Genomic DNA, 18,631 nt, shown 5'->3' with positions numbered 1-18,631 from the left:
TGCATTATTTCATGTTATGCCATTTTAATGCAAAAAGATAATAACATGATTTGCGGTGTTTTTCTTAATCACTTTTTACTGTTGACAGGATTATATCGGTCAGTTCACATATTCAGGATTCCTGTTGATGCAGGCATCGCATAGACGACACTAAGCGATTGAAGAAAGCTTGGGGAATGTTGTTCCATGTCTGAACCAACTCAACTTACGCCAATGGCTGATTCTGGGCTTGACGTAAACGTCTCTCCATTTCATCCCAAGCATGCTCGATGGGGGACAGGTCCCGAGAAATGTAGCTGGCCAGGAGAGTACCGGAATGTTCTGCTGTCTGAGGAAATGTGTCACAACACGAGTGACATGGGAGCAAAGTTAGACGTATTGGAGGCCGTCGAGGCCGGATGTTGTGTTCCCTCAGTCGGTTCCGTTTACGTGCTTTCCACAACATTCAGAGGCTAGAGAATAATCAACGGTTCTTCAATTTTCAATATCTGGTGTTTGACTTTCAGGTGTCAAAATGCATGCAAAAAGTGAGTAAGTTCATTGTGCACATAATTTCATGCACAGTGCTTTGCTTCATGTTAATATACAACGCCTGCTGTCTGAAATTGGGAGGGAGCTACAGTTAGTATATGTCATACAGGCAGGAATGTAACACATACCTGATATATCTCACTTAGATATCTCATTTACAGGTGCCGACTGTGGCATAAGATAGATCGTCCACTGATAGAATTTAAAGACAAACAAAGAAAGCATAAATACTTTATCGTTTAATCGGTTTCACATAAATCAGACGTCTTCTTCATATGAAACAATATTGTCTTGGGTGAAGGTCAGTGAACTTAACGCTCTGTACAGAGTTGTATCCCTTAGATTCACCAGGATCCTGTGGTCGATTCCAGTCTTTGTCTGATAGTGGTCACTGGTTTGTTATCACGATGTTTCATGTTAGCACCTATTTCGTAGTAAACGTCACACATCTGCATCACTTCGGCCTTTGCTTAAACTTTGACCTGGCACATGACTGAACTGACATATTGTTAAAAGCGGCGTGAAATACAACCAACTCACTCACTCAGATGCTTGTTATTGACAGAGGCTACAATGACGTCGATGATGACAAAGATTACTGTGACGTCGATGATGACAAAGATTACTGTGACGTCGATGATGATACAGGCTATACGTCGATATTGGCCATAGAAAGTACCTACAAATTTGTTGTGGTGTTCACACAGACTTTCGGTGTAAAGGATACGTACCAAGCTAATCCGACTGGAACCAGTTCCTGTTTCCAATATGAATTCAAACGTAATATACTGTATATGAAAAAATAACGTCAGACACATTATAACCTCATCATCGTCCTCTTTATCTGGGGCGGTGGGGTAGCCTAGTGGTTAAAGCGTTGGCTCGTCACGCCGAAGACCAGGGTTCGAATCCCCACATGGGTACAATGTGTGAAGCCCATTTCTGGTGTCCCCCGCCGTGATGTAGCTGGAATATTGCTAAAAGCGGCGTAAAACCAAACTCAGTCAGTCCTCTTTTTCTTGGTGCCTTGCATGTCGGTAAACCTCACCAAGCCCTGGGTCCATTCCTGTTGCATTACATTACAGGCAGTGCTTGCTAGCATCGGGACTCGCCAACTCGTTTTAACGCATTTTTTCCATCAAGAAATTTATTGAGGGCTTTCGTTAGCGTGTCAGTCAGTGTAATCATTGGGGCTTCTTTGCAACCCGCATTCTTACTGGTCCGTTAGACCGAGTAGCTTGGCAAAATAAACTGGTTGATGAAATCAACGGGTTGGGATCGAGGAAACCAAAGGAATGGACCCACTGTTTAGTGTTTACCGAAACACGAGCCCTGAAGACTAACGGTACAGGAGACACTATTTACACGGTATTATAATACATTGGAAGCTACTGCATTCTCACATTCAAATGGTTGTGAAATACACCATGCCATTTTAGAATCCCGGATGGGACTCAACCCAAAACAAGTACTAGAATCTGTACTTTACAGAGAAAGTGTAATCCCAAATACTAGTATAATATATGTTTAAAATGGTCGATTGGCTGTAGGCTACTTCGGATATTACCTACTGGAGTCAATGGACTTCTACAATGTGGATGATCCCCCATGAATGTTTAACAGGGACAGCTTATTGAAGCAAATCCAGACTTGGCAAGCCCAGAAACCGATCCTACAGACGAACGCCTGGAACATCCAGTTTATTAACACGTCATTGAAGGAGCCGAGTGATGGTATCGACTTCCACGGGAAGGGCGACGGAATGTTGCTATTGAATGTGTTGGTTTTCGATAAGAAATTCCGCGTAAGATCCCGTTCATAGTATGACACACCTGCAGCAGTCCTCCTCTTTCTCACTTTCACCTCCACCAACCCGGCTCTTCTTTGCCATACAAGCTGCGTGCGCAGCTGTCAGAAACACTGACCTGACGCCATCGTTATTAAGAGACGAACACTCGACATAGTCCACGACCTTCAACTCACGTGCCAACCTCTGACCTTCCTCGTGCAAAACGGGCTTTTTCCCGATCTCGGCTAAGCCCGACTTCACATCGGAATTGTTCCGTAGGTCTAGTTTGGTACCAACTATGATTATTGGGATCTCAGGCTGAGCAGACCGGATTTCCGGCATCCATTTTTCCCGCACATTTTCAAAAGATTCAGGACAGGAAATGTCGAAGCAGACGACGAACACATCAGTGGTCATATACTCCAGCAGCCGTAGAGACAGGGAACTGTCCTGAAACAATGACGAAAAGTATATAGAAAGGATTCAATGTTTACATTGACTGCATCCAGTCTGTGTGACTGTTCCTGAACCATGTTGTTTCCCTCCACCCTTACTGCAGTGTTAAAGACCTATATGAAGCAAGCCTGTCACGTTGTGCAGGTTGACCTCACTAGTACCTTCTTTTCAGTTAAGATGGAATTCTTTGTTTCTATCAAAATTTAAATATTTAAGAGAAATAAGACTCGAGAACATAATTTTTTAAATTACATTTTTAATGTATTTTACGTTTCTTAAGAGAATCTTTTATAAAAACAAAGCATTGATCATGTAACGAGGGCAACCTATGTGTCCTTTTATCCCCGTGCTTGCTGTAAGAGCAGACTAGAATGAGGATCGGGTGGTTCGACTCTGTGGTCTGATATGGTGGTCATGATATCGCCCAGCGAATCGCCCGGTACAGAATCAATCATTTGTAGCTGACGGTGCGGAATAAAACAACATTCAGCCATAACCAGGGCCGCCGATGTCATCGCGTTGAGGGGATCGGTGGCAGTCCACAGATGATGTACGCAGAAGGACGAGTCATGAGACAGGCCTACCCTTTGCCAGTAATGTAATACCACATGAAGACATGTTTTCCTTGAACAGTTTGAAAAAATCAACTGCGTATTACTTTTCTTTATAAAAATAAACAAATGCATGTGAGGATTGCACGAGCTGTGTAGACAAGAGAAACTGACACCCGTTCTCTGACACAGATACACAGATGTCGCCACTCCTGGAAGACGTCGGGGTAATCATTCTACACACTCCACACTCTACACACCACCCTGCAAACACAAAACACCACTCTGGGTTCATCATGTATATAACACGACATTGAGCCAATGTCCAAGGTACTGACCAGTCCCAAAGTGTCGGTGAAGTCGAGATCGTAACGCTGTCCGTCAACCTGGATGTTTGGGTAGGTGCTCTGGCTGAAACCGGTCCCGGCTGGAACAGAAGTAACATAAGGGTATATCAGCTGTTGGCATTCTTCACCTCTCACATACTTCAGTAATGAATGAAAGGTGTGGGTCACTAATGGTATTGTAATATTTTATCCATTTGAGCGGAATATTAATATAGGTCATACATATTGAGAAATAACCCTGGGAAATGTATTTATGAATTTTAAGTATTATTAATATACATTACTGTTGTGAAGATACATTGTGTACGCAGGCGATAAAGTATTATATAATGTATAATCATCCAATACAAAACATACTGTTTCGTGAACATGTTTCTACATGTATGTCATAAATAAATCAAATGAAAAAGGGTTCTTGGCGATACACATACAAGTTAGGTTTAGAAGGACAGAACTTCCCAAAAGTTATGTTCAACTGTGTCAACCAAAGGATTATATGTGTAAGAAAATCAAAATGACATTTTTCATATTATAGAAACGGGCAGGCCCGCTGAATTGATTTTGTTTGCCAAGCTAACACTGATGTCTTTGTTTTCAAATCCTGAGGACATTAAAAATGTGAAAGGGAGGGGAATCTGGTTTTGTCGAAACCCTAACTGCTTGATCTAATGTGGAATATGTCCGCTGCTGTATTTGGTTCTAGGCAATGTAAACAGGGCGAGCAGCGTCGACTACAGTGGAAATGTCACAGCATCAGCAGGCGGCTGTCAATTTAGAGCGACATTACAGCACAACATATTAGCATATCTTTCGATGTTGGTGGTTAATAAATGTTAATGTACATAGTGACCCACTATATAATCATACTGGTCTCATATCAGCTGTTTTGGAGGGGAGAACCGTTATACAGGCGACCTGATGGATCGGCACCCCTGTCATCCGCGAGATGCTGGAGAGGCAGAGTGTAGATTGTGTGGTGGCAATGCAAAGGGAAATGGTTGAGTAGCGTCTAAATGGGACATTCTAGTAGCATGCATCACACATCAACACTCGTGATATAACATCCGGGCCTGGCTTGGATATGGTGAAGTTACAGTCAACAAATGCTCACACAAGGCGGTTTTTTCCCGATTTCTAGAGTGCAGATCCTCGAGCCTTGGTTACTTACGTTAGTGTCGATGTTTGGATATAACGTGATAGTAGGCGAAGATCATTTACTATATACCTATGCCATAGTCATATAACACGGTCATATACCATAGACATATATCAGGGTCATATTACACAAGCATATACCACGATCGTATACCACAGCCATATACCACGGCCATATAACACGGTCATATACCATAGACATATATCAGGGTCATATTACACAGGCATATACCACGGTCATATACCAGGCATATACCACGATCGTATACCACAGCCATATACCACGGCCATATAACACGGTCATATACCATAGACATATATCAGGGTCATATTACACAGGCATATACCACGATCATATACCTTGGCCATACACCACGGTCATATACCACAACCATATACCACAGCCATATCCCACGGTCATATATCACAACCATATAACACAGTTATATACCATAGACATATATCAGGGTCATATTACACAGGCATATACCACGATCATATACCACAGCCATATACCACAGTCATATACCACAACCATATACCACAGCCATATACCACGGTCATATATCACAACCATATACCACGGTCATATACCACGGTCATATATACCATAGCCATAAAACCACGGTCATATATACCACAACCATATACCACGGCCATATACCACAGTCATATACCACGGTCATAAACCATAGCCATATATCACGGTCATATATACCATAGCCATAAAACCACGGTCATATATACCACAACCATATACCACGGCCATATACCACAGCCATATACCACGGTCATAAACCATAGCCATATATCACGGTCATATATACCATAGCCATAAAACCACGGTCATATATACCACAACCATATACCACGGCCATATACCACAGCCATATACCACGGTCATAAACCATAGCCATATATCACGGTCATATATACCATAGCCATATACCACGGTCATATATACCACAACCATATACCACGGTCATATATACCACGACCATATACCACGGTCATATATACCACAACCATATACCACGGCCATATACCACAGCCATATACCACGGTCATAAACCATAGCCATATATCACGGTCATATATACCATAGCCATATACCACGGTCATATATACCACAACCATATACCACGGCCATATACCACAGCCATATACCACGGTCATAAACAATAGCCATATATCACGGTCATAAACCATAGCCATATACCACGGTCATATATACCATAACCATATACCATGGCCATATACCATAGCCATATACCAGAGGCATATACAATAGCCATATACCACGGTCATATACGATAGCCATATACCACGGTCATATACCATAGTCATATGGCACGGTCATATACCATAGTCATATGGCACGGTCATATACCATAGTCATATGGCACGGTCATATACCAGGGTTATATATACCACAGCCATATGTATATGTACAACAATATTTGATTGAACAATTGGTGCAAAGGAGAAGCCGAACGCCGAACAACACCTCGGAGCAGCACCCGACAAACTGGGGTCTTCTAGTCAAATGGCGAGCTATCGATATATATCTCCGTACCAGCGAAGGTATACGCATATGGTGTGACTGGGTACGCTTCTACTCAGTGTATATAAGCTACTGTCTGATACCGATGTGATTCCATGTCAGACTGAGTATCCCTCTCTATACATACAGTGTCCAAAGAGTCTTAGACTGGTTATGCGTCTACTCAATGGCGTATATCATTAGATCAGTAGTTTCAGGTGTGATCTCAGACTGGGTCTCCGTCTACTCACCAAGATGCCACTCGAAGGACGCCGGAACGCATGCTGGGTACTTCTTGGTCACGTAAGTCAGCAACAAACAAGTCTTGCCCACTTGACTGTCTCCGACCACGGTCACCTTCAGCGTTCTGTTCTTGTTGATAACTCGTCGCTTGCCAGAGCTTGACATCGTCTGGCAATTGCAGATGAATATAGTGAACCCCGCGTGCTCTTAACGCTCTGAATGCAGCGAAAAGGATTTCTCTCTTTCAAAGGATGGGATGAACTGTGTAGCTCAGGCGACTAAATGATGTCTTTATCCCGACAGATATCACTGTTATGATGTAATGGCCGGGTACTCCTGTATACGAGGTTGGTGTACAATCCGTAGCAATTGAATATACGGCGTCGGCTGCTTGTTGATAGGAAAATAATGGTATTGTTTTGCCAGTAATAGTGACTGGTTGTGACATTCCACAGAAGTAACGGTAAATAGCCGGCAATAGGAAGCCCGCATCCGCGAGTCACTTACAAGAACACTGGTCTCGCGCATTCCATATATGGCACAACACTCAGGATTACAGAGACACGCCCCTGTACGCAGGGCTTAACCGGTCTAGCCCCGACGTCGGTGGTAGAGTGCGCGCTGCAGGCGGAGACGAAGACATGGTCACATAATGACGTCATGACAGTAAGCATGGGTAAAAATGTAATAAAACATCCCATACCAGGTACACTATTACTACATGTTGAACATGTCGGTCCACATCAGTGGTCACTCTACGTTATCCACATATCTTTATATTCTGATATTTGTCAATGACCTGACTGTTGTATGTCATCAAAGCAAAACCTACGTATTAAAGTGATACTTTCAACCAACATTCCACCCCATTATCACTGTATATGAAGATTTGTGGCTACTCCCGCCTACTTCGCTATCAAATCTGACATAAACACTTGGAGTGTCTTGAAACAAGACCCACGAGGCTGATGTTTGGATGAGACCCGCTAGTGGCGCGGTGACCACTGCAGGCTGCACGGGATGTTGTTGGACTCATTACTTAAAAACACAAGTGCAGTAGAACACAGTACACTATGTGTGTGTGTGTCTTTCTCTCTCTCTATACTCTGTATACATACATGATGATTCTGGTGAGAATTAAGTCACTGTCTATAGATAAAGCAGTGATCGCAGGCTCCAGGAGCTTATGTCACGTGATACACATCCTCTGAATTCAGCCCACGTGCCAAGGTTCATATTCTCTACAATAGGGGTTATACCTAGCAATGTCACAATTTTGACTTCGTCATCTGCTCAGTCTTCGATGCTTATGTACTGTTGAAGGCTTAATGTGTCAAATAAATGCTCGCAAAGAATGTTTCTTGCATCGGTTTAAGCTGTACAATATACAGGTTGGTGATTTACTATGTCATCGCATTCTTTATTACACATTAGACACCTAGGTTTACAAGTGCATACACAGGTCTGGTTGGGATATTGTATAGAATACACATATTCCAAAGTCTACAGTCCTAGAGTTTGAATAGTTACAGCGGTTGGAAATATCTGATGATAATTTTGCAGAGTAACGTAACGGCAAAAAAAACCGCGTTCAATTCATGAAAAGCGCGTGCCTTGTGTTCGTATTGCTGAATTGTGGTGGAATACTGCTGGACTATTACTAGAATATTGGTGGAATACTGCATTTAGGGATATACGGTAATGGTGAGACTTGTGTGGATATACGGCAACGACAATGGAAAATCGAATCTACAAATATTTCATCTTCATAGGAAGCAGTGTTTGAGATTAGATGTCTTCGCAATGATTCATTTCCGTGCTGTATCCCTGTCGCATCATATCGGCATGTACAGGTCCATACATGGCAAGTAGGAAATAACTTCTGTTTCCCCTTCCAAACGTGTCGTCCGTGACTATGTTCAGTAACGACATCAAACGTCTCCCACAACATCACTACCACTCAGTTGGACGTCTGTAGAGCGACCAGAACTGGGATACGACCAGAACTGGGATAAACAGTCCACAATTTCGTAAAACCCTATTTACTGCAGTACTGCTCCCGGTTAACTCTAAAACTTAAGGCGATCTATGCGCGGAATATGATTTAGTTAATGTTTTTGTGAGGAGACACTGAAAATTATCAGTTACATATTTCCATATTCCTCTGCAAATATGTAGCTCACATTTAATTTTCCAATATAGGTTGGAAGAACCTTAAGAGTTTCTAATTATTTTTGTACTCGTCAGTTATTCAATCGTTTATATCGTGTGGCAATTCCCACTCAAGCAAACCTCTCATGGTGTACGATGTTTCATTTTCATTAACTTTGTTGTTTTATAATGCAAGCATCATGTAATTTACATCACGTAATAAATATCATATAATCGGCCACGTTAATGGAAATAGTTCAAACACCCTATTGTGTTCTGAAATAATTCTGATTTTTGTCGTAATAAGCTATGTAACTGTGAAAACATTTCCGTATTCAGGTGTTTGTGACCGAATTTGCAGCATTTTAAATGATCCTTTACTTTAAATTGGTTGCATAGTTCAGCTGTATTGGGTACGGCTCAAAGCTGAAGCCAAACAAATCACATTTGGGACCGTTTATAATTTATGGCTGGGGGTGTGGGGGGTGATGATGATTTTAGGGGGGTCACCCATTTTGTTCTGGGGAGGTAGAAGGGACATCTATTTTGTACACAAATACTAGGGGTGGTGTGTGTGTGTGTGTGTGTGTGTGTGTGTGTGTGTGTGTGTGTGTGAGTGAGGGAGAGAGGGAGGGAGGGGGAGAGAGAGAGAGAGATGTTTTGTACATGACAAAATTTAAAAACGATTCTAAAACAAACAAAGTTAATGAAAATGACACATCGTACACCATGAGAGGTTTGCTTGAGTGGGAATTGCCACACGATATAAACGATTGAATAACTGACGAGTACAAAAATAATTAGAAACTCTTAAGGTTCTTCCAACCTATATTGGAAAATTAAATGTGAGCTACATATTTGCAGAGGAATATGGAAATATGTAACTGATAATGTTCAGTGTCTCCTCACAAAAACATTAACTAAATCATATTCCGCGCATAGATCGCCTTAAGTTTTAGAGTTAACCGGGAGTAGTACTGCAGTAAATAGGGTTTTACGAAATTGTGGACTGTTTATCCCAGTTCTGGTCGTATCCCAGTTCTGGTCGCTCTACAGACGTCCAGCTGAGTGGTAGTGATGTTGTGGGAGACGTTTGATGTCGTTACTGAACATAGTCACGGACGACACGTTTGGAGGGGGAAACAGAAGTTATTTCCTACTTGCCATGTATGGACCTGTACATGCCGATATGATGCGACAGGGATACAGCACGGAAATGAATCATTGCGATAACATCTCATCTCTTAAAATATCATTAGATATTGCAAGAAAGTCATATTTCAAGTTGAGCAGTAACCATTTCTGGGAATGAATGAATCATTATGAATAAAAAATGAATGAAAAAACCTGACACCTAAATTCAGCATCCACAACCAGGAACATTAATTGGTCGCTCACTTATTTTAAGCTAGTAGAGTAATTACAGTAAAGCGCATGAAAATGAATTCTATTTCGTTTCAGTTTCACGTTTCTACATTTTTTGCGCTGCTATATTTAGCTATTATGGCGGACATCGACTATGGAGCGCTGCCATTGGCATTTTTAGCAATCAGTAGTTAAAATAAAGGACACGAGTTGTGCAGCTGATTTTGATCTTAATAATTGTTTGTCGATTAAATACATAGTTGACAGTAAGACGTATAATTCTCCATATTAGTTATCCCAGTTCTGGTCGTATCCGAGTTCTGGTCGCAACAGACGTCGACACACAGTGTGTTATACACGTGCTGCTATACACAGACCCCGCACGTGTGTCCGAGACACCATTGATTAGGTCATTTGTTCAGGTTTAGATAGACTGGAGGAATCAGATACCTGTGCACCTCACTGAGACTGTTTCATTGATTGACAGGTGTATATTCATGTAGGAATGTAAACAAGAAGGACTGAGTCTAAGTTTGTTGTTATTATGTATTCATCAATCTAACAGTCAACGATTATCTGAACGTCATGTGCCTCCTGACGGGGCTACCGACAAATTTATATGCCATGATATCAATGCGGGGAAAATATTAAAACCTGTTCACTTCTTGCTACTTATCGGCGAGTTTATAACTGAGTGAATTTTGTTTGACTCTGTGATCGACAGCGTCTAAGCCATAATCTAACCAGTGATCGAATGCAAGAATAACGGTCAACATCATCGGGTCCAGAACGTGACCACCTGACCAAGAATTCACACAGGAGACAATGTGGGCCACGATGGTATTCAACCACGTTGATGGACGTGAAGCAACACGGGATGATGAAGCAATGTTCATTATGTCAAACTGTATACATACCAAATTCCTTACTTCATGGGAATAGAATTACAAATTATACTGTCTGGCCTCCTGCATGGCCTTTGTACGAATATACTGTTTGTCTACCATTTCACAAACTATAACAATCAAATTTGATGATCAATATTGATGATGATAGATGAAAGACCCACTCCTTAAAATGTCATTTGAAGATTACAAGCAGATAACGATGAAGGCAATTATTTATCAAATACTTGTATGTGGTAAAAGGAAAATAAACTGTGACTCGGAAACAAAACTCTTCTAGAATCCACGATCTTTGTAAATGTGTTACCTTTATGTTCGTTAACAATATTAGCTATATCCATATCCATCTGTCTGGTTTCGCACTACACCCTTTGTTTTGTTGTGAGGTCGTCACCTAATCAAGAGTTGACAAGAGTTACCTCCCTTAGAGTTTTCAACATGGGCAGCTTGGAAGAAGTGTTTGAGTGTTTGTCAGTGTTCTTGAAGACAGTGGTGAAGGTTTCGTAGTGAATTATTGAAATTATATGACAATATAAATAAGTCAGCTAAGTTTATTAGTTGATTATTCATGACAGCAAGACGTCTACCCTGTAGACTATGCATTACATTCAATGTTTTACCAGGGATAATCAATCTACCGCTATATAGTCTCCCTGGTTTTACAAATGAGTACAGTACAGCTGTGTACCCTGACAGTAGCACTACCTGAGTATCTGTCGTAATATATGCTTCATCATACTATATGTGAAGATGCTGAGTTTACTGTTTTCGTGTTATTGCCCTCATATAGTGACGACAGGTGCCCCTATGACTCTACACCAAGGGATCTAATGCTGTAATATGCCGTCTTTTTACACAACTGGTTGACTGCAATTTATCCTTTCTGCTTCCAGTCTGACGTCGGTGATGGTTTTGAGGTGAAGAATTTGTTGAAAGTGTCCCAAGACCAACAGCTGTCCGTGGAGGACATAATGCTGTCTGTGGGGAAACTCATTGACCAGCTTCAGGTACTGCTTTCATCCTTGACAAGGTCTTTACCATCATGGCTCTGTTTACAAGCCCTGCTGAATAGGGGAGAGTAATTTGGACAATAACTAGGGTATTCATCTCAGATGTGTCTTTAATAAAAGAACCCAGGAACATTGTGGTTAGTTGCATGATATATTGTGTAATGACAAAGTCAATATATCTATGGTTACACTACAATTTGGGATCACAGGGTTTTTCTCCTGAATCAAACTGGCATGCTGTGCTATATATATGAAATACTGTTCAAACAAGCATCAAACCATTCTCACTCATATACATGCATACAGTGGAATACTTTCATAACGAACACGGATATAACGAACTGGCTGCTATAGCGAACTGTTTTAAAAGTCCCGAATAAACCTTATATTATCACATAAAAAAGTGAATAGCGAACTACGGATATAACGAACTAATTTCAGTGGTCCCCTGGATGTCGTTATAAAGGTATTTTACTGTACTAACATTTGTATAGCACCGATATCCAGCTCAGCTGCTCAAAGGCGCTTTGTTTTTCCTTCAATCACTGGATGTCAATCTCCACAGCACGTCGTATTATCAATCTCAACTCCCTAGGGATCAGACAATTCTTGCAGCCACTAGGCGCACCAAGTTAGTGTGGCTTTCCCATCCTTACGAGGTACCCATTCACAGCTGGGTACATCTACATATTCCAACTGATGACAAAAAGTTATTAAACATGCTGGAATGAAAAGATTGGCAGGATTATCTCACAATATGTGATAACAATTCAACATGTTTAGATATTGGCTTACTTCAATATATTACATCATGGTACAACACCCCATGTCACCCTTTACTATGCATGGAATAGATGCTGGCCTAAGTTTTACTTTATTAATTTCAGACAGTTCATACACATCTGGCAAAGAAGATAAAGCAGGATAAGGTCCATAATACAGAAGTGCCAAACACAGATACCGACATGGAAACATCAGTTCTTCAAAGACCAGGACTGGAGCTCACAGATCCACCAGTTGTTTCCATGGTTACAGACACTGCCTCTGATATGTCAGAATCAGTCCTACCTCCACAGAGCGACTGTAGAAAAACTGACAAACGGCCTGCAACAACGATCAGCCCCTATAATGTGCAAATCAAGGCATCCAAAGAAGAGGTTTGTATAATGGGCTTGAATAAAGTGCATGTTCTTTTCAAGTGGTTACATTTTGATTTTGTAATCAGTTAATGTGACTCTGACTTTTGGGTTTAGCAACAATACTCAATATTCCCAAGACCAAATTTGTCAAGATTAACAACAAAATGTTTGTTTTTCACAAACACATTTTCTAATCATGCAGTTGTGTTCTTATTCAAGACATAAAAACATGTTTGATAGAAATACATTCTTCGATGCGGGTCTCACTGTGCAGTTGTTATACAGTTACATTACTGAGCCAGTGTGTCCTATTGTGGTGCCCAGGTTGACAGGAGGATTAATGCGTTCATAGAGAAGAAGCAGACGGAGGTGAACCAGCAGAATAATCGTGAATTCTGTAGTGTCCTCACCCCTGACACAGGTAAGACACAAGTTTTCCTTTCAAAGAAGATTCAGCTCTCAGAAAAATGCTCACTAATCTATTGATGCATGTCATAGTATCCCAGTGATGTAGATGGATACTCCTGACAGGGTTGATGCATGTCATAGTATCCCAGTGATGTAGATGGATACTCCTGACAGGGTTGATGCATGTCATAGTATCCCAGTGATGTAGATGGATACTCCTGACAGGGTTGATGCATGTCATAGTATCCCAGTGATGTAGATGGATACTCCTGACATGTCATAGTATGATGTAGATGGATACTCCTGACAGGGTTGATGCATGTCATAGTATCCCAGTGATGTAGATGGATACTCCTGACAGGGTTGATGCATGTCATAGTATCCCAGTGATGTAGATGGATACTCCTGACAGGGTTGATGCATGTCATAGTATCCCAGTGATGTAGATGGATACTCCCTGACAGATGTAGATGGATACTCCTGACATGGTTGATGCATGTCATAGTATACCCAGGGATGGATGGATATGCATGTCATCCTGATGTAGATGGATACACAGGGTTGATGCATGTCATAGTATCCCAGTGATGTAGATGTGATGTAGATGGATACCCTGACAGTCATAGTATCCCAGCGATGATGTAGATGGATACTCCTGACAGGGTTGATGCATGATGGATACTCCTGACAGGGTTGATGCATGTCATAGTATCCCAGTGATGTAGATGGATACTCCTGACAGGGTTGATGTCATATAATATCCCAGTATCCCTGACAGGGTTGATGCATGTCATAGATGGTATATACTCCTGACAGGGTTGATGCATGTCATAGTATCCCAGTGATGTAGATGGATACTCTGACAGGTGACAGGGTTGATGCATGTCATAGTATCCCAGTGATGTAGATGGATACTCCTGACATGCATGTCATAGATGCATCCCAGTGATGTAGATGGATACTCCTGTATGTCATAGTATCCCAGTGATGATGGATACTCCTGACAGGGTTGATGCATGTCATAGTATCCCAGATGACAGGGGTAGATGGATACTCCTGACAGGGTTGATGCATGTCATAGTATCCCAGCATGATGTAGATGGATACTCCTGACAGGGTTGATGCATGTCATAGTATCCCAGTGATGTAGATGGATACTCCTGACAGGGTTGATGCATGTCATAGTATCCCAGTGATGTAGATGGATACTCCTGACAGGGTTGATGCATGTCATAGTATCCCAGTATGTAGATGGATACCCTGACAGGGTTGATGCATGTCATAGTATCCCAGTGATGTAGATGGATACTCCTGACAGGGTTGATGCATGTCATAGTATCCCAGTGATGTAGATGGATACTCCTGACAGGGTTGATGCATGTCATAGTATCCCAGTGATGTAGATGGATACTCCTGACAGGGTTGATGCATGTCATAGTATCCCAGGATGTAGATGGATACTCCTGACAGGGTTGATGCATGTCATAGTATCCCAGTGATGTAGATGGATACTCCTGACAGGGTTGATGCATGTCATAGTATCCCAGTGATGTAGATGGATACTCCTGACAGATGTTGATGCAGTGTCATAGATACTCCTGACAGGGTTGATGCATGTCATAGTATCCCAGTGATGTAGATGGATACTCCTGACAGGGTTGATGCATGTCATAGTATCCCAGTGATGTAGATGGATACTCCTGACAGGGTTGATGCATGTCATAGTATCCCAGTGATGTAGATGGATACTCCTGACAGGGTTGATGCATGTCATAGTATCCCAGTGATGTAGATGGATACTCCTGACAGGGTTGATGCATGTCATAGTATCCCAGTGATGTAGATGGATACTCCTGACAGGGTTGATGCATGTCATAGTATCCCAGTGATGTAGATGGATACTCCTGACAGGGTTGATGCATGTCATAGTATCCCTGACAGGGTTGATGCATGTCATAGTATCCCAGTGATGTAGATGGATACTCCTGATGTCAATCACTGGAATGTCTGGACTTATTTAAGTATTACGATCATAGGTCTTAGATATTCCTGAGTGCAGCATTAAACAACAAATGATCAGTTTGCTTGTATTCCTATGTGTTGCAGAGGTGGAGTCTTCTTGTGCCAGAACAGATGCAGTGTTCGTGCCACGTGCTGGGTGTAAAAGTCATATCAAGATATCACGTGTTGTCAATCCATATGGACCACAGACAAGACTAATTCCAGAAGGGCCCAGGCAGAGATTTGATCTGAACATGAAGTCCCAGTCAGCTGGATTTGAAGAAAGGATGAGGAATATTGAAGCCCACTTGAAGTTACCTTTAACTGGTAAAAATAATTTATTCTCTGTTTATCATTAGTCTCATTCTCTTCCCACAGAGGTTACTTGTCATATCTTCCTATGAACCTCTGTTCAAATACGTCCCTTTCATGGTGCGAGTGTTCAGGATTCGTGATGGGTTGCAATCAGATTTAGTTGTGCAATCAGCGATGTTGTTTTAAAAGTGATCATTCACAAGGTCTCGGTAATTTCTGATGCTACGGGAAAACTAGAACCTCTTCCCCTGCGCGATGTTCAAACGTTTCTTCTAGACAGAACTTAGTCATGTAATAGCGGGTCAATGGCATCTCCATCGCCCTTGTTGACAACGGACACGCTAGCCATTAAAAGCCTTGTGTGTCACATCAACACAAGTCCCCGGCAGAGGAGGTATATTTGTGGCCTCACATTTGCTTGTATTAGTCAAGCTGGATCTAAGTCGATGTAACACATGTTCTGATTGCATAGAAAGAAGGGAGATAAATTGTGAGATAATTTTGCCGCTAGGGGACTTTACAAGAACCGGGAAATATGGCCGTATTAGAACAGTGGTTCATAGAAAGCTATGACAAGTAACCTCTGTGGGAAGAGAATGCATTAGTCTATACTATATGTACAAAGTTTAATGCAGATGTCATACAGTATGTCTCTACAGGGAGGTGGGCAAAGCAGTTTATATTTACAATATTACATTCCTTTGCACATGATCAGATCTAGATCAGACAATGGGCAGGGATGTTTATATACTTGTGTTGTTGTCATTGTTTAGATGGGTCCAAATCGGATGTCTACACAAGACTAAAAGCACTGGAAGATCGGATATTATTCCTTGAAGGATTGTCACCAGAATATTTTCAGAATGTGGTAAGTTTGTTTAATCTATCCATGAATGACCCCCAGTTTCTTATACAGTTGTTATTCCTGGAATGGTAGATTTGTGTGAGCAGTTAGCTGGTTGATTGTAGAGAGCCTTTGTGTCACTCTGGATGGTGTGAGGCAGTGTCATGGTGTGAGTGATGTTAGAACAATCCGTAACTCATAGATATATATCCGGCATATAGGCTGAGTAAACGTGTACACAAAATGAGCTTATATTTTGATGTCATGATTCACACCTATCAAGGTGTAGCGGGGTTTGTCGCACTCTCTGGCTTAGCTACAAACCCATGGATTCTATGTCTGTGATAATTACACACACAGCCTTTCCCACTACCATTATATTAGCATGGTTGGTTACCACGCACAGCTGTGATCTGGTCATATAGTATTGAATACATATGTATTATTGGTATCTGATTAATATATGGTGTTTGTCTCACACAGCCGGGGCCAAAAAGACAGAAAGAAGTACCTGCTGTGGTGAAGGACCCTCTCCATGTAGGTCTCAGTGCATGTGTTTCAGGAAAACAACCACCGATTACTTTGACACCCTGCCAATGATGTCACTTCTAGAACCTTAAGTTATAATTCAAACTATTTGGAGATAAAAGATGAATGGAAACCAAACAGAAGGCTGGATTATGACTTATTCTGAATTTCGGCTTCTGTTTTCCTAAGTGCAAGATTTTGTTAGACTGCTTGTCTTCTACTACTGCTAAATGCCAGTCAGTGATGTTGAAGTGTATAATTTTCAACCAGCTCATACTCCAAGGTTTTTTTAGATTTCTGTATACACATGGTCTTGTTTGAGTAGTACAGGCTGAATATCATAATTGCTATAGTTATAATGATCACAAATCATCATATCAGTAAACTCAGTCTCATTGACAATGTATCTTATACTCGGAACAGTACCTCTGACTGATTATCTGAGGACATACACAGGAGGTGGGGTCAGGACCTTAAGATTTTCATGCAGAGAGGTATCATATCATAATAATACATCTGAATTTAATGTGGTTATAATGAGATATGATGATCTGTTTGGATATTTTCAGGAAATGAGTTTGCAAGATATAGACGATAGGATACAAGCTCTACAGTCGTCCCTGAAGCTGAAGAGACCTGGCACTGGATGGCTGCATTAACTCAGAGCTCATGTATATCTCCTTGTTTTGTTATTGATGGATAAACATTCACAAACTGATTGTTCTGTTGTCAGAGCATTGACAAAGGCCTGATTTGTTTGTTATGACTAATGGAGTTATCCCCCTTGTCTTTCTGAACACACTTCAGAATGTTACTCGAAGGTTATTTTGCAAGGTATCAATCTACTAGGTAGTGTGTGTCAGGTTTGTTATTTAGATTCATGAGATTATAAGAGACTATTCTCACTGAGAAATGTTCAGTTTAATGCAGAGATGCAACATAATTCACAATGCAGATGTATACAGTGTATACACAGTCGAGCCCTATTGTCTCCTGGAGACCAGAGGCACATGTGTGCTAGACTTGCATCACTGTAGGCTCTGCCACATTAACGTGGCAGGCTGAGACGTGAATGAGCTGATGTTACCTGCATCACTGTAGGCTCTGCCACATTAACTGGGCAGGCTGAGACGTGAATGAGCTGATGTTACCTGCATCACTGTAGGCTCTGCCACATTAACTGGGCAGGCTGAGACGTGAATGAGCTGATGTTACCTGCATCACTGTAGGCTCTGCCACATTAACTGGGCAGGCTGAGACGTGAATGAGCTGATGTTACCTGCATCACTGTAGGCTCTGCCACATTAACGTGGCAGGCTGAGACGTGAATGAGCTGATGTTACCTGCATC

At 41.6% G+C, this 18,631-nt stretch overlaps 2 protein-coding genes across 6 annotated transcripts; one reads left to right on the top strand and one right to left on the bottom strand.

Moving 5' to 3' along the window:
- Positions 1-755: 755 nt before the first annotated feature.
- On the bottom strand, positions 756-7,130 carry LOC124279377 (cdc42 homolog). Its single transcript, XM_046715196.1, has 3 exons — positions 6,624-7,130; positions 3,666-3,754; positions 756-2,770 (listed from the first exon to the last, which is right to left on the bottom strand). Exons 1-3 carry the CDS (start codon positions 6,778-6,780, stop codon positions 2,348-2,350), a joined length of 669 nt encoding a protein of 222 aa, XP_046571152.1. The 5' UTR covers positions 6,781-7,130; the 3' UTR covers positions 756-2,347.
- LOC124279376 (MAP3K12-binding inhibitory protein 1-like) lies at positions 6,604-17,996 on the top strand. Of its 5 annotated transcripts, none has more exons than XM_046715192.1 (8): positions 6,604-6,675; positions 11,930-12,043; positions 12,934-13,203; positions 13,510-13,606; positions 15,700-15,921; positions 16,683-16,777; positions 17,237-17,290; positions 17,851-17,996. In XM_046715192.1, exons 1-8 carry the CDS (start codon positions 6,628-6,630, stop codon positions 17,938-17,940), a joined length of 990 nt encoding a protein of 329 aa, XP_046571148.1. In that variant the 5' UTR covers positions 6,604-6,627; the 3' UTR covers positions 17,941-17,996. The 5 variants fall into 5 exon arrangements, with proteins under 5 accessions (XP_046571148.1, XP_046571151.1, XP_046571149.1 ...); XM_046715195.1 differs by lacking the exon at positions 6,604-6,675 and adding an exon at positions 6,894-6,962; XM_046715193.1 differs by lacking the exon at positions 6,604-6,675 and adding an exon at positions 7,169-7,281.
- The last annotated feature ends 635 nt before the right edge of the window (positions 17,997-18,631 follow it).

This window comes from Haliotis rubra, unplaced genomic scaffold (genome assembly GCF_003918875.1).
Source record: "Haliotis rubra isolate DU_JTF1 unplaced genomic scaffold, ASM391887v1 Scf25, whole genome shotgun sequence".
Taxonomy (NCBI): Eukaryota; Metazoa; Mollusca; class Gastropoda; order Lepetellida; family Haliotidae; genus Haliotis; species Haliotis rubra.
Note: the sequence above shows the minus strand (reverse complement) of the source record. Positions and strands in the feature narration are given on the sequence as shown.